This window comes from Halichoeres trimaculatus, unplaced genomic scaffold (assembly GCF_033239565.1).
Source record: "Halichoeres trimaculatus isolate MK-OKI-2021-1 unplaced genomic scaffold, fHalTri1.1 fHalTri1_scaffold_5, whole genome shotgun sequence".
NCBI classification, from domain to species: domain Eukaryota; kingdom Metazoa; phylum Chordata; class Actinopteri; order Labriformes; family Labridae; genus Halichoeres; species Halichoeres trimaculatus.
In genome coordinates, this window is record NW_027437183.1 from 12,663,133 (window position 1) to 12,679,968 (window position 16,836).

A 16,836-nucleotide genomic window follows, 5' to 3' on the forward strand; every position below is an offset into this window, starting at 1 on the left:
CTTTGCCCAAGTGGACACAACTCTGTATTGACATGGGGACCAGAGAAACAGCGGGGGGAACGGACAGAAGAGGCTGAGAGCCGAAAGGGACAGATGGATGGATGAGGCTGAAAGAGAGGATTGTGAGGGCGGAACAGACGGGGGAGAAAAAGGTGACAGCGGAGGAGAGGGAAACAGAGGGCTGAGAGAAGAGGGAGACAGAGTTAACAGAGAAGAGAGGCATAGCAGTGGTGGTGTTGGGGAGGGATGGGGGGGTATAAAAAGGAGGAGGAAAGATAAGAGTGAAGAGGGCCTGCTTACTTTGGCAGTCTCCCAGGCCATCTGTGTTACCATGCTCCACGTCCTGCTCAAAGGCTGATCTGCGGGGGACAGAGACATCATGGTCAGCAGAGAAAAACAGGCCAGGCTCGCCACACCTAAGAAAGTAACAAAGCTATAGGACAGCTACTATGAAAACACCCCAGAACACAGCAGAACCTATGCTGGAACAAAGTGTAGGCTGCAGAAAGTCTCTGAGCTGGAACAGATTCAAAGAACACATAGCAGGTGCCCTGGAGGCCTGAAATCAGTGGTTATGAAGAATGCTGGCAGGCTAGTAAATCCATAGCTGGCTCATTGCCAGTAGTGATACTACAAATAGATCCATGTTTTATTTGATTGTAGTAAAAAGCTATTATCTCATGTTGTGTGACTGTAAAGGGAGATTTGAAGCTTTAAGAAATCAAATATTTTGTTGTTGTTGCTCCTTCCTTAGATGAGACTCATTCATTTCAACATGAAGCTATACTAGTGAGCTTAGCTTAGCTTAGTACAACAAAGACTTGAAACAGGAGAACAATGAGCCTTGCTGTATTCAAAGGCAGCAAATTGACCATTTGCACATTAGTACTAATAGCACCTTGCACTGATCTATTTTAGCATGTACAACAGTTTTAAAACAGTCATTATTTGTTATTATGCGTTGAATATCAAATATCTTATCAAAAGCTTAATGGCGGCCAAAAAAAAAAAGACAAAGGAAAAATGTCATGTTAAGTCTGTTAGCGTAGAGTTTCAAGCATTATTTTCTGAATGTTCGACATTATAAACCTACCTGTTTGTAAAATTGTAGGTAAATTTGAACATTGCTACCCTTTCTCCCCAGTTATAAAAAAATTAAGCCAAAACACTACCATTGCAGGCCTTGACATATTGTGCTTGTACCTTTCACCATTCAGTTTCTTCAGTGCTTATCAGGTAAAGAGCATGGTCTGTTTAGGTCAAGAGAGCTGCCAATCATGGTGTCACAATTAGGGATGAGTACTGAATTAGGTACTCATATAGGTACCGACTGAATTCCGTCTGTAGTACCAAGAACCGATTTGTGTAAAATCAAACGATACCATTTTTCGGTACCTAAATGCATTCTTGTGACTGTGAGGGAGTGGAAGAGTAGGTGATTTTCCAGGCTGGACATGAACACAGCATTGCAAGTTTATATGTTGAGAAATAAATTTGTCAAACTGAAATACTTTGAGATTTAATCAGTATTCATTATCACATAAACACACACAAAAGGACCAAAATGGGTACCGTTGAGTACCAATACCTGTTGCCAGGTACCAGGCATTGGTGCCATATCGTTTTAAATGTGAAAGGTACCCACTCCTAGTCACAACTGTCATGATGTTCTACATGTAGTTAATACAGCTCAATCCATATCCCATCAATTGTAATGAAACAAAAGACCTATACTTCAACTGGTCACCAGGAGGACTTTGCTTTGCCTTCATTCTTCAAGACCTGGCATGTCATACATCTCTTAAAACAGCCTACAATTTTTACCTGTTTCCAGTCTTTGTGCCAAGTCAAGCCATCTTTTACAAACTCTAGTTTCCACCTATTTTACAGATCTGACAGTTGTGTCAACCTCTTATTTAATGTTTAGAAAGAAAGCACCATAATTTGTTCCAAAACGTGAGACTGATGCTTTGAAATAGAAAATAAGAGCTCCAAAAGCACGAGGCTGTTTTTGTGAAAACTTTACTTGGTTTAATCCTTTCTTCTATTTTTCTGTGTCTAACATCATCTAGGCTGAGCAGAGATATGGGGCTGCAGTCCCAATCACATGGACCAACACCAAGGCAGTGAAGGGTAACCGGGCTTGAGGGCCATCATATGACACAGAGGGAGAGAGGGAGAAAAAAGGGGGCAGAGAGTTTAGAAGATGTTATTTTCTGATGCAATCTGCACCGAGACCTGTTTTCTTCCTGAAAGACCACCAAGCAGGCAGTAAGGGGATCTGTGAAACAGAGCGGACCAACTGTCAACCAGGATCACAGTCACGCATGACAGCTTTTCACAGTCCTCGTCAGCTCCCCCCCGTGCTCTACCACCACCTCCTCCTCCTGGCTGTCCACCCGCCTCTCATCTTCCTCACCCTCCACTGCTCACAATTATAGCATGAAGAGGAATGATTTTCCAAAACAGCATCATCCAAACCCTTATCCCCTGATCAGAGTCAAAAGCACGGACCTGGAAAAAACGACGAGAACAGGAGAATCTAGGTGTTTTTGCTTTTCTGCTCCTAAAATAAGCAAAAAGTCCAGGGCTTGACTCAGGCACCTACTTCTGTGTTGAAAATGATGAATGCCTTTATTTTGTGCTCATCCTTCCCTCTAATTGGGCCAGAGATCAGGAAATTTACCCACAAGATAACCTTTTTTTCCTTCAAAGCATCTACAAAAGAATAACAAAAACAAAAAAAAAAAAGCAGCAGCATGTTCTCTTTTCAGGGGATATGTTTAATCTGCTTATCTGATCTGCCTTTCACTTAAAGTCATGATCAAAAATCAGGTGCAGAGCAGCACGGTGTTGTCCAATCATTCCTGATATATGCAGAGTTTTCTGCACAGGTTTTCATCACAACACTGCACCCTACAAAATAACTTGTTTGGCATTTTCTGACCAGTCCAAAACACTCAGAAGATAGAGATCCTGGTTTTTATGGCTGAAATATCATTACATAGTGCTGTGTTGAGGTGAAGATAACGCACTCTAATCCCATCTGTCTTGAGATGAATTAACAATAAGTCCTCACACTACAGATGCAGTGTCTGGCCTTTACTTGGCACATGTGAGCGTGAATGAACCTAAGTGTGAACATTCAGTTAAAGGGTTCAGGTCTCATAGCGGCTACATTATAGCAACGTAAGTGCAGTGTGCTCTGAATTTGACACTACAGACGGTTCAGCTCGGGGTTAAGATCCCTCTGCAGCTGCATTTTGCATATTTAAATCAGATCCATGGAGCAGTGTACAGAGCTTGAGGCAGTCGAGGGCCAGGAGTTATATTATCTTGCATCAGATGTGATTATTATGTGAGATGTGTAGTTGTGCTGAGGGCCCTTGGTTGCTAAAATGCAGGTCAGGCCTAATGGCATTAATTATTCATAAGAGCAGTGAATGGGTGACCAGGGACTTATACTGTACATACAGTGTTCCTCAAAGTTGCCAGTTTAATTTGATTCATAACTTTGATTTAAAAGGAAATAACTGTGCACAACTCAAACTTAATAATAACAGTTTCACCAGGTGATAAGTCAGTACACTGTACATGATGTAACATGTAAGACCCCACCTCAGAACAGTAGGGGCTGTTTGGCTGTGCCCGTCTTAAATAATTAAGAAATAATGATAATCTTTTTTGTCAGTGAAACAGACGCATATAGCTTGTTTACATAATAACATTACAGAATCATATGCAAACATATTATGTATGAACACAGGGTGACTAAGGGCCATATTGCAGGAGACCAGAGGGCGAGCTGTACATAGGGTACAGTAGGTATGAGAGGCATAACTCCACACAGGAAAGCTGGCACGCTAAAGATGAGGCCAGATGGAAGAAGAAAGGAGGGGAGGGCATGCGAGAGGGAAAGAATATGTCAGAGGGAAGATAGAAAAAGACAGATGGTTAAAAATAGAAGCACAGACAAGGACGGGTGGACACGCAGGTAAGATGATAGCGAGGTAGCTTGTTAGGCAGACAAATGGACAGAGGGGGCAACAGGGAGAGATGCTAATGCAACAGGGCAGAGTTTTTGTGTTAAGGAGGGGGAGAAAAAGTCGGAAAAACCTTTTCATTTAACACCAAAATGTCTCTATCTCACACTTTCCTCCTGTCCAGCTTGGAAAAAGCTTTGAATAGCTCTGACCACGGACCAGCAGATCCTACTGGCCCTAATCCCGCCGCCCCCCTCGTTTCACATAGAAATATGGTACAGTGAAGGAGCGAGGTCATCTGCCCTCATAATGCCTCTGTGTTGGCTCTTCCAAAGTGGAAACTCAGTCTGAACAGCCCACTGCAGCTTTACAGAATAATAATGGGATGGTGCCATATGTGTGTCTGTGTGTGCGCATGTGTATTTTGGAGGATGAGTTTTGTATCCACATGTGGGTACGTGTGCATTTGGTATATTGGTATGCCAGACCAATCATTTTGCAGCAGGGGGATCAAATTCACTCAACGTCAAATAGCCACATGGTGCGCTGGTCCTTTTGTTATGACTTCATCCATAAAATGTTTTTTCCCACCGCAGAGCTCCATATGCTGTTTGTTCAGAAAGCATAATTTGCTTCTGCGTTATAACTACAGCCACAAATTACAGTTACCGCGACCATCAAGCCCTGCGTACCCAACCCCGAGCCTGGGGCAAACAACACATTTCTTCCATTCATCCCTCCAATAGTCCTTTCAGCCTGGGGAAATTACACTTACACACCATAAAATTAGAAAGATCACAGACACGACAAAGCGAGAATGAAATGCCACCAGGCATGACAAAGACGGTGGTGTACTCTTTATAAAATTGCTCTGTAAACACATGAGGCTCAGGCTATTTTGAAGTCACAGAACGTTCTATAAAACTCAAACTTTCTCTGGTCAAAGTCCCCAGTGTTCCTCAAAGCAGAAGCAACAGAGCCTCCTTCATAATTTAATAATGTTGTGGGTTAATGTAGCTGAACAGACTTATCACTCTTTTTTAATAGTAGGAAAAACATCAGGTTACTAATGACACAATCAGCGTGACTTTTTTTCCTGCAGGCTCAATGACATGACTTTAAAACTGAAGCACAGAGAGGAGCCTCAGATACAGCAGCTTCATGAGAGGCCCAATACTTCACAATACAACAATCTTAGTTCTAATCTAGCGTAATTTTACTCACACAGGGCAATCAAATGCACAGTAGTGTTCATATGAGGCCTCTGGTAAGACTTTGAAGCCTTTTAAGACTTTGCTCTGTTCTTCCCAAAAAGGACTTGGTTATATTTTGGAAAAGTCACATTAAAAACTAAAGTATGTCAGCCAGGTAACCCCTGGTTTTTGACCAGGGTATCACAGGGGTGACAATTATAGGTATGTGTGGGAAAACTTAACATTTATTTCCCCATTCTGACCACTGACATAAAAAGAGAAAAATAAATGTTTATTTCTTCTCATACATCCTGATTTCTTTTTTTTTCAAAATAACTCTGCAGACTGAGAGTAAATTCAACTAATTTGCTTAATCTTTATAACAAAAAAATAAAAATCGAACAAATAGAAATGTGCAAAGAAAGCAAAGGAAGCCCGTTGCTTAAATATTTGATTCCAACAAATGTCTTTCTTTGACCATAGACTGTATAAAACATGGACGAAGCATCCGCAACGTCAGCCGTCTGTTTCTGAAACCGTGAAATGAAGCCAATCCGTGGACACAGCCACATTCAATATGACGCCGGCTGTGAGTTTTTCTTTGAGCAGCAACAGGGCGCCCAGCGGTCACGTGACCTGAGCTTTGCCTCTGTTTGGAAAATCAGAACCAGGCTGCAAACATGCTTTTTAATGCTGTAAAAGTCTGTATTTATGGCTGGGTGTGTACGTGAATTCCGGTCTTTCTATCACCAGCATCAACCGGATTCTTGACGAACAGCGACTTTTAGCACTTCCGCATAGGCTTCATTATTACTTCCCGGATGTTGCCCCTTGTCTTTGACGAATCGCAGTTTAGGTTTTCAGGTGGCATCTGTGGTGCCCAATCAGAATTTAGAGGAGAAAAGGGGACATGACACCACTTCTGGACGTAATGTAGCTAACTTGATTTAAATGTATGTAAAAATTCCAATATATGATACTAACTCAGCAAACATAGCTAACATGGCTAACATAACATAAACCAAAGCATTCAATGATTGTAGTCCATGACTTCCCCCGGATAAAGTCCTGTTTGTTTTTGTTTGTGTTTGTTTGAAACTGCTCAAGAATATTAACCCAAGCTCACTTTTGCACTCTTCATTCCTCATTACCTGACAGCACCAGCATGTCAAAACAAGATAAGTTCAGAAATTACACGAGAACAGAAAGATCAGTGTCATATTTTATCATGTTTGGCTGCTGATGAAGCTGATGTATTTCATGACCTGATAGTGACATTCCTAGAAACAAGTCTAACTTAGATTGTTATTACTGATTGTGTTACTTACTTAGTATTGCTGACCACCTGTCTGCAGGCTCCTTCTGACACCCAACCACAGTACGGATCTCTGGAGGCTATACAAGACCTGGATGGGGCACACATTCACAAATACACACACCATCAGCTCCTTATCACTTCTCATTGTGGATCATTGTTTTCCTCTACCAGAGCGAGTCAAAACCATTTGGCTGTTTGTGCATGAATGATTTTATACGCAAGCTTTAACTCACTTCTTGCATCGTCCGTGTCTTTCACAGCGAGAAAGCGGCACTTTAACCACGCAGGAGGTGAAAGCGACCCACAAAGCGTGACTCTTGCCGTCTATCTGCATGCCGACAATGCGCTTGTCCTCAACGCCATCTATACTGCACCTAAGAGGGAGAGAAGAGGACAGAGAAAAGGATGACACATGGGCTTTTTTGTGTTTTTTATGTACTTGTTGTTCAGGGACAAACAAGTTGGCAAAGAGAGATGTAAGTCATTAAATGAGATTTATGACTTCATTTAAAGAGATTAAAAAAGGAGGAAGATTAAGATGTGGCAGTGAGACAAACTGCGAGGTCAGGAGGAACAGAGATAATGCCGGACTTGAAAACTCGAGGTCAGGAACTGAGTAGGAGATAAAGAGAGATAAAGAAAGGGGTGATACAGATACAAGAGATAAACAGACAGATGGGCAGTGTGAGCAGTCAGCAGTAACACCGCACTTAACTGTTAAACCCACTAACATTAACCTCCACCCTCCTCCCACTTCACTCCACTATTCTTCATTCCCTGCCAGTCTTCTTTGTCCACTCGGCCCCATAGCAGAACACCCTAATCCCTGTGGGCGTGTCGAGCCTTCCTCTCCATCCATTCCTCCCTCCATCCCACCATCCCGCCATCCAGCTCCTGGGATTTAATCTCCCCCCTTTGCAGTGCTCTGGCCCCGCATTAACGCTCTCAATTAGAGCTTAGAGTCCATCTACACTGGGTAATGCACGCCAATCGAGGCCCGCGCTGATCCTGCCAGCCGGGCAGGGAGGCAGGCGGGCAAAGTCACTTACTGTACACGACCAGAGCCAGATGGCCGGCAGCCGACGAATGCTCGGCCCCAGCCAGAGAGACGGAGGAGAGGAGAGAAGGGACACAAGATACAAGAGATAGAGGGAGGGGAGAGGAGAGGCCTGCCCTTCATCCCCTCCATAAGGCTCGTCACATGGCCGCAGCATGTTGGAAAACAAACAGTGGTAACCTTGAAAGCCCTCCTGCAAGTCCTCGCTGTTTTTCCTCCGTCTTCTCTGCTGTCTAACATATTCTTCACTGATATTTCTCTACATCTTCATCTGGTCTTCTCCTTCGGTTCCCTTCTCCTCAGTGCTTAATTCATTTCGCTTTATCCATTACCCCTTAACTAAATGTTTGCTTTGGCAGGGGTCATCCTGTGGCTTATTTTTCCTTATTCACTTCTAATCCAAATACATATTAATGCTCAATTCGCTCACCCTGCCATTCCCTGCTCACACACAAACCTTCGCAATCATACATTCACCAACAGCCGCGTTACGAATTAGCTAAGACCCTAAGTTGGCTCTGAAGACAAACACAGACCTTTGTGTGTAAGAGTGTGTGTGAGTGTCAGCGTGTGTGTGTGTTTCCTTTAATCAGCCGGCGTTTTAGATTTGGAGGAGCTGGGTTCCACTGTGGTTGAGAACCACTGCACTACGTTATCCAGAGCCTCAGGGTCCATGTCTTTAATTTAGTAGCTGTGGTCGGGCAGAGTGTAACCTGATAAAACTCTTTTAAATGATAGAGTAGCCATCTGGTTGGCTGGATTCACTCTAAAGCCCGGGTCTGGGGGGAACTTTCTGGTACTGATGGAGGCGGTGGGTTGGTGGCTTGGCTGAGTTTGGAGATGGTTGGAAATATGTAAAAACACATACTTGCTCTATAAGGCGCACACATATGCAATAACCAACTTTATTTTTGTTTCTAGCAACTGTATCCATGTGTTTCTCTACTTTCATCCGTCTCTCACTCACATACAGCACAGACTTAGAGCTGCAACATACTTGTCAGGGTTGTAGACGTTGAGCTCCTCCAGAAACAGGCTGTCATTAAGGAAGCCGTTGTTCATCTTAGCCAGGAACTTGAGGATGATGCCTTTCTCAGATCCAAGAAAGACCACAGTTTGGTTCTTGTAGGGACCTGCCTCATTGTCCACCACAATGCGTGTCAGACGATACCTGGAATAAGGATCAGAGTATGATAAATCAACCAATCAGTCAATCAGGATTGTAACAGAAGGAAACATTTGTGAAGTGAATCTGTCTGTTAGAAGAGCAACAGATGGGGATGAGACCAACTATGAAGAAATCAGCTGAAAAAAGAATGAAGCAATTTCAGAGCTGCAGAGCTTGAAAGAAAAGATGTGAAAGTATCTGCATTAAATGGATCTTTATTCTGACAGTCACTTCCTTTTACTTCTTAAATTTTAAGAGAATTGTCTCAACTTTCTGCTTTTAAAATCTGTCAAATTAGGCTTATTACTTGACTTTCTGCATATGAGAAGTGCTTTGAGTGGGCCAGCAATTACGCCACTGCTACGTTTAACCCCAAGATATGCCTGGACTTCTGAGAAGTGACCAATGTCCTAAGCTGTGTAACGCTTGCATCCTTTTGTGGACAATACATGATGCTCACTTTTGCCAGAGAGCTACAAAGTCAAATTATAAAGAAGAAAATCTGAGAAGGAAGAAGAAGATTCCTTATCCTGGCTCCAACTGCACCAAACATTGGATAGGAGCACAGGGATGCAGAGATGCTCAGGTTCTTTGTTTGTGTGACACAAAAAAGTAGTTTTTCTAATTAATATGTGTTTGTCAAACTCAACAAGTCAACAAGGAGAGTGCAGACATCATTTTTTTTTTCCACTTTTAGCACAAAATATCTGGAGAATTCATTTTTTATTAACCATAATTGCTGTTTGCTGTAATTACCAAAATGAGCAGGGCAAAAACAAAGTCCTTGTGTCTGTGAATGCATGTTGTGCTCTACAGACATCACATAATAATCAAAATATTAAATGTATGCTACAAAAAAAAAAAAAAATAGAGACAAAGTAGCGAGATTGAAGGTGAGGGTGAGAGTGAAGGAGACGTGTCTTACTGTCTACTGTTTGGTATTATCTTTGTGTTTAACAGTGAAAACTTGAAGAAACATAGAGGAAATTAAATCAAATGGCATCATTAAGGATGACAGAGCGGGTGCAGATCAGCAATGCAGTTGGTTTCATGTTTAAATAAAGCTGAGTGAAGCATCATTTCCAGTTGTGATTTATTAAGTGACTGATTAAGTTTAATAGCTTTTCAAAATTGGCGTGGCTTTGCACAGAAACAGCCTGTAAAATCTCCTCTACAGAGCTGTTTTTGTATTTCCCACTCTGTGTATGGATATCCAGAGCCTTTTATTTTTTTAAATTCACACTTGAAAAAAGTTCCCTCCAGTTGTTTCTGTTCCCACAAAAGTGCTTGTGCTTCTTCTCACATGAAGATCTTGTGCACTGTCATCAGCTCTGGTAATTTCCAACATAATAATTTTATAATCAAATCAATTAATCAATTGATTTGCCCTGCATCATGTGCGTCAGATGTCTAAAAGAGAATAATGAACAGCAGGGAAGATTACAGAGTCTTAGTAATCTCTTTAGTTGATTGTTATTTGATTAGTAACTCAATAAGATTGCCATAGGGCATGTCAGGTGGCTCCTAAGACAAAAACAGCACACAGAAAGTTGCCCCGCAGTTGATGCAATACTTCCTCTGCTAATTGATAGCTGCTGATCACACGGGTTGGCTCAGCAACAGATGGGTGTACAGAAAAATCCATTGTTGATTCATTATTTGTCAAAAATCAAACAGATTCAGTTAGAAGATTAGACGCCTGCCAGTCAGTGTGTTTGAATCAGCCTGATTTTTCTTACAGGCACTGAAAGAAAAACTCAGACTGAAGTTGTTAGAAAAATCTCCATTACTTTGAGCTTCTGCATTATCCCACAGATGTGGTTGTTATTGCTCAATTAATTCCAGGGCCAAAAACTCTGCAGGTTTTTCAGAAAGCACATACCTGCACATCAGAGTGTATTATGCAAATGCTTGTTTGAATGATTTTTTTTAATTGAAGGAGATAGGACCCGCAGATTAAAGATAAGAGCTTCTCCTGAAATCTCAGAAGTTAACATTTAGCCTCATTAAAGCATTTCTGAGATTTCTCAACACAAAAAAGGGTGCCAAGGTCCAGGATGTATTTTTGGTGTTATGAATGTACATTCATTCTGTAGAAAGCGCATTTCTGTTGAGGCTGTTAAAGTAACAAGAATATAACAACGCCCTCTCATCCAATCCTCTTTGGGTTTTCTTTAAATATCCCTTCAAATGCGGGGTGTCAGTGGCTCCACAGGATCCTCGATAACAGCAATCTGAACAAGTAATGCAGTTTTAAATTCAAGAAAAATAGCACCACCAAGGTCTGTGTCAATGGGATTTGATCTCAGCGACATCACACAATCTCAAGGACTGGAGACATTCACTGTCTCTCCTATTCAGGATAATAAAAATCTCAAGAGGGGGAATCTTCAGTGTGTCTCCCCCTGCATTTGATTCATTGTGCCCAGCCAGCTGAGGTCCTTTTCAGCATCCACAGACTCTCAGGACAGGAACGCTCTTTCAAAATTTACAGCCAAAGCTATTTGTCCTCTCCTGGGGTGTAACGGGGATCAAATGATATTACTGATTTCCTCTCCAGTTGATTTCAGCTCCAGAATAGAATTCAACTTCGTGACAAGTATCATAAAAAGACCTCCCTCTTCTTTGACTTCTTGATGCTCTCTGAGCTTACATAATGCTTTTAACTCCTGCCTTCCACTCGCATGTAAGACTGTGCTCATCGTGGTGTCGTTCCAAATCAAAAGCAACCCCCTGATTGCTGATTATGCAAAGACAGAAAAAGAAACTCTGAGTTATTCATTTATGGTTGTGTGTTAGAGTTGCACTAATGAATAGAGAGTTGTAGGAATAACCTTCATGTAAGCAGTTCATTTTCTGAATAAGCCTGAGCTCTATCTAGGTCAGGGCTAGGCTAAAGTGGCGGCAAAATGTGATCTGATGCAAATAATGGGTTAAACTAGAAGAATTCTTTAAGGGGCTCATCCTTAAAATGATTTTACTGACACAGAGACTTGTCAAAAACCTCTCCTAACTCATATCTTTAACAGTTGCTTTTCAAAACCAAGTCCACATAGATTTTTCACTTTTCACTGAATGCCCCGTAAGCTACTTTCCCCTCACGACTGGATGCTGGTTTTGCTGTCGTGCTCCCCAAGAGGTCGGCTGAAGAGTCTGTGCGGAGTGTAGCTGAAAGCCAGACAGACCTTTATGATCAAACGGCATCAGCCACAGTGCAGTGACTTCTGGGAAATAGGCTCAACTCCAGAAAGTACGGAGGAAAAGCCCAACCACTGAAGAACAAGAAATAGTTTTCTCTTTGAAATATCCTCAGAGGATTTGAACACGCAATTTCCTACAGACTAAACATAGCTGGTATCATCTTCTTAGCAGAGTCCATAACAAGCCAGACTATAAAACCTGTTTGCATTATAACTTCTCACGTAACGTAGACATGTCAGCATAAAGGCTAACTCCTCTGATGAATCAAATTCATCACATCCCTGCGTGTAGAGTGATACCGTGGTGCAGATCAGTGTTTCCTCCATCAAAGCAAAAATAGGTCAGTGTCTGGTTTATGCTGAAGCACTACTGAGTTTTAATGAGCGAGGCTCTCCGAGCAGCACTTCATGTAATTATTGTCCTGAGCTGAAGAAGCTCATAGACCTGTGATGAACACGGTCTTTAGAGTGTGAGTGTGAGTGTGAGCACTTACCGGACCATGGTCTTGAGGAACCAGGGCCTGTTAGCAATGGAGGGCACGGCTTCGTCCATCAGAGGATGCATCTTGATGAAATTGAGAGTGTCGTCAGGGAACTCGTTGGAGACCTTGTACCTCTCCATAGATGCAGTACCGGCACAGCTGCCAGGTCTGAAAAGCAGGTGGAGGAAGAAGAAGAAAAGTGAGCAGAAGAAGGAAAAAGCACGGCAGAAAAACCTGGGGAAATGAACACACATTTTAACGCCAGGACTCTGCTGCAAAACAGCTTTCCTTCCCTGAAATCAATGAAAGTGCAGCTGTAAATTACTTAACTCTCACCTCAGGAGGTTTGGGTCAGAGCAGAGGACACAAGATGTCTTCTTTTTCTCTGGACACAAGGTAAAGCAGCGAGACATTCTATCTATCTGATCCTTTTACAGGGAGTGGGTGAGCTGCTTGTAAAAGAGAAGCTGCTTTTGATAGCATATCCCCTTTGCAGGCATCTCACCTCTGAGAGCTTGTAAAACCCCTTTACTGCATGATCTTTGATTCGCTGCCACACCACATAATCCACACCAGGTACATGAAATATTAGCCAGCTGGCCTCAAATATCTGAAACTATCAACATGTCAGGATCTGATCCCCTAAAATATATACACACCTACATACTCAAGTGAGTATCTATTCATCTTCACATAAAATTTCACTTTATAGATGTTTGTCAAAAAAATTGGGGGAACACATGAGTTGAGAAAAAAAATCTCTGGATATTCTGTGCATACTTAGATCTACATCTATCATGGGTTTACAGGGAAAGGTCAGAATTTAAGGAACAAATCTGGAATGATTTATAGCAATGTGAGGAGTTTTCAGCTGAATTTGTTTGCAGTACTCGACTGTGGTTACGTACATTTCAAACTCTTCTGGTGAAGTTTGGCAGGACTGTTTTTTACCCTTGCATAGTTTTTTTAACCTGATGGTTGCTAGGCGCTGGCCTGTTGGCTATGGCTGCCTTTTGCAGCAGCTCTCTCTTCTTTGTCCGTTTCTTGTAATTTTTTTGTCTCTTTTTCGTAATCGTTGCATTTGGAGTGGATCATTACTTTGTATGGCTCATTTGTTGGTCATGGACACCAAACTTTTTGTGGCTTTAGTGATATTTTTACTACTTTTTCTCCTGTGTTTGTCTGGAGATCCTAGAAGTAACCATGGCTGCATTGTTTACAAGTGAACTCAGCTGTTAGCTTCCTGTAGCGTGTCAATGCTAACTGGTGTAAGGCCTGATGTTTCCCCACAAGGTGAGGACGACGTGCTGGTTCTCAGGTGTGAGCTAAGAAGTGATGACATGGACCTGTCCTTCCATTCATCGTTATTGGGAACGTAAGATCTATTTCCAATCAAATGGACGAGCTAGCTGTGCTAACCCAGCAACAAAGGGAATACCAGAGGGCAGAGAAGCATCATCAGGATCTAGGAGACAGAGATGGAGCATGACTGAAGAAGCTCAGTCCTGGACCCTGTGGAGGTGGAGGCTGGCTGAACTGGACAATGATGGACAAGCTGTCATCATCTATTTTCTTATGGACCTTTCTGCACTTTCTATAAACGTTATTACTTTTGTTTTCTTGATTGCTGCTGTGACTTCAATTTCGTTGTACTTGTTACAATGACAATAAAGTCCTATTCTATTCTATTCTATTGTATGTTCTGTAAATATATCTGATTCTGAAGCAGAATTATCAAAAAGATATGCTGAAGTACTGTTCTAGAGGAAGAAACTATAACCAGGATTTTGCTTGATATGAGAACAAACTGACTATAAAGAGGATTGAAGGTTGATGCCAAAGCGTGAAAGCTTTACTGCTCATTGGGGATGAAAGGGTTAACCTGTGTAAAAATTTACATCATTCTGACATTTATTGGGACACTGGAGCCGACATCATGACACCAGAACTGTGATGGGTAACGTTAAACCAGTACATCTGGTCGACCTACACTAATAAATCAGAGTTTTGACATTGTTATGCTACAGTTGATATTTTTACAAATCAGTGCATTACTTCATCACTCTGTATAAAAAAACAATTCAGAAAAAAATGAAGTAAAAAGAGCCACATCTTTAAAACAGATGGCAATGGTGCTCATGGGAAATGTAGTCTTTCTTCATGGAACATGGAAACTTCTCACAGTGACTTTAAGATTTTTTAAATCTGCTGCTGCGAATGTTAAATTAACCAACAAACTGATAGTAATTAACAAAGGGACGGGATCCAAAGAACCTTTTGTCCTTGTAAAAAAAGAAATTCGCCCACACATTTTCTTAGCTACATTTCTGTCGGCGGGCATATGGAGGACAGAACAGAAACAGACATCTCTTTATTTAAAAAACCTGTAAATGATTCAGTAGGAGCGTCTAACACATGGAGGAACAGTCTGCTGCAGGGCCAGACCTAGGTGGCTTTGTTACCACCCTCCGTCTGTTTGCCTGCAGATAAACGCTCTGAACGCACCAGTGGATAGAAACAAAATCAATCACATCAATCAGTGCGGAAAAACGACGGCTATATCTCATCTTTTTTTATGCCCAACCTTGTTGAACATCAACAAGTAATTACATGCTAATTGAGGAAACTTGCTAATATACTTCTGTTCGCACAAAGCAGAGCTCCATAAAGTGCGGAGCAGGCCTGTTTTTACCCTGCCTCCTCAAGCATATGGTAACTCACACACACACACGTACACGAGCACCCACACACACACACACACACACACACACACACACACACACACACACACACACACACACACACACACACAGGGGTATCAACAATTATCGTAACCCAGATCTTTGTGGTAAAGCTGTTTTTCTTTTTTTCTTCTTCTGCTAGAGAGGAGAGCAGCTCTTAGCGCCTTAATTAGCAAAGCAATAGATGGTAGATTGATCAGGCTGGTGCATTTGTGGAATTAGGCAGCCATCTGTAAAATGATCTCATGCTTCATTTGTTGATAGTGAATGCTTCTTTGATATGCAGCTGTGTGTGTGCTGAGAGAGGTGAGGTAATGCGTTAGGGGTGCGAGTGTGAAACGAGGTGGGATACGTGTGGCTGTGCGTGTGCATTAAGTGTGTAGGTTTAAACATGGGATGCGTAATTGCTTCCTCAAGACAAAATCAGCAGGGATGTATGCAAATATGGTGCAACAGGAGTTAAAAACGTGATGAAATTAGCACAAGTCTTATAAACTGATAAGTGGGGTATGTAGCTAACGTGTGGGAAAAATGGTAGAGTGACTGTACGTGCTGTTAATGTAATCCCATGTGTGTCTGTTCGTGTGTGCATGGTGGTTAAGTGGCTGCTGTTGTACCTTGGCTTGGGAACCTTCTCTTCAGGGAAAGGCGTCCAGGTGGAGTCGGGGGATTTCTGCTCTTTGAAACGCCCTGTAAAGGTGTTGGCCACCTCCGCCATGTCATAGGCACACACCGCTGAGCCTGGAATACTGCCATGACGCACACACAAAGACAAAGACCACATAAACAACCTTTCAACTGAATATTTCAAAGAACACCTGGCCTGGAAGTCTGGAATATCACCAGGAGAAGGAAAAAACATTCACAGCCTTTGTTTAGAAGGGTTAAAATCCCTCAAAAACAGCTTGTTCAAGCTGTTGCATATCAACACTGGGTCAAGTTTGTTAAAAAGGTAACAGATTCTTTCACTCATTATATAAGATGTGTAAAAAGTGTGCAAACTTTGCTTATTCTCTCCGCTTCTTTAGTTGAATCAAAAGATTATTTTAACTCAAGTAGAAATCACTTATGCTCTGTCTCACTTTCTGCCTGCTGCTATATTAGTGTATGCACTGGAGTGTTATTGCAGATAGTAGTCTTTTTGTCCTTATGAGCCTGCTGAGCCTCATGAGGACACGCATTCCCTCCGAGACTGGGTTTCCCCAGAAGCCTTAAGGCATCAAAGTTCACCACAAGTGCACAGTGGGGCATGAAATACAGACAGCAGATTATCTTATTATTAAGGGGAAAAACACTCGTCTTGTGACAGCAGCAGATTCTTTCTGCTGAGAGCAATCGCTGCATAGCAGATTGCTGACTCACTTTTCTATTTTTCATGCATCTGCCTTCATAAATTTAAAAAATGAAACTTGAAATTGTTTTCTTTATCAGGATTTCTTTGCAGAGAATCCAAGCTGGCTGGATTTTCTTGCAGTTGCATCATGGGTTAAACTCACACAGACATCAGGGAGACGGCGTGCACAAGGGCGGCATTATAGTGAGCAAGGTCAGAGAGCTGTTGATTCTTGGCTTAGCTACTAAATCACAGTAATTGCACCCAGTACTGGATATGTACAGAAAGTCAGACAGTCATATGTCTGTTTATATCAAGCTGCTAACAAGGCAGAGAGAGGAGTGCGCCAGTTGGTGAGCGA

General features: G+C 42.1%; 1 protein-coding gene across 2 annotated transcripts in view; it reads right to left on the bottom strand.

Annotated features, from left to right (window-relative positions):
- Positions 1 to 16,836, bottom strand: part of sema6a (sema domain, transmembrane domain (TM), and cytoplasmic domain, (semaphorin) 6A) — a 126,994-nt gene that overhangs the window by 24,102 nt on the left and 86,056 nt on the right. For both annotated transcript variants that reach the window (XM_074669512.1, XM_074669513.1), the window contains exons 11-16: positions 15,760 to 15,891; positions 12,414 to 12,569; positions 8,549 to 8,722; positions 6,728 to 6,868; positions 6,505 to 6,582; positions 301 to 359 (exon numbers count right to left, since the gene is read on the bottom strand). In XM_074669512.1, coding sequence (XP_074525613.1) covers positions 301 to 359; positions 6,505 to 6,582; positions 6,728 to 6,868; positions 8,549 to 8,722; positions 12,414 to 12,569; positions 15,760 to 15,891 — 740 coding nt within the window. The remainder of the gene's footprint in view (positions 1 to 300; positions 360 to 6,504; positions 6,583 to 6,727; positions 6,869 to 8,548; positions 8,723 to 12,413; positions 12,570 to 15,759; positions 15,892 to 16,836) is intronic.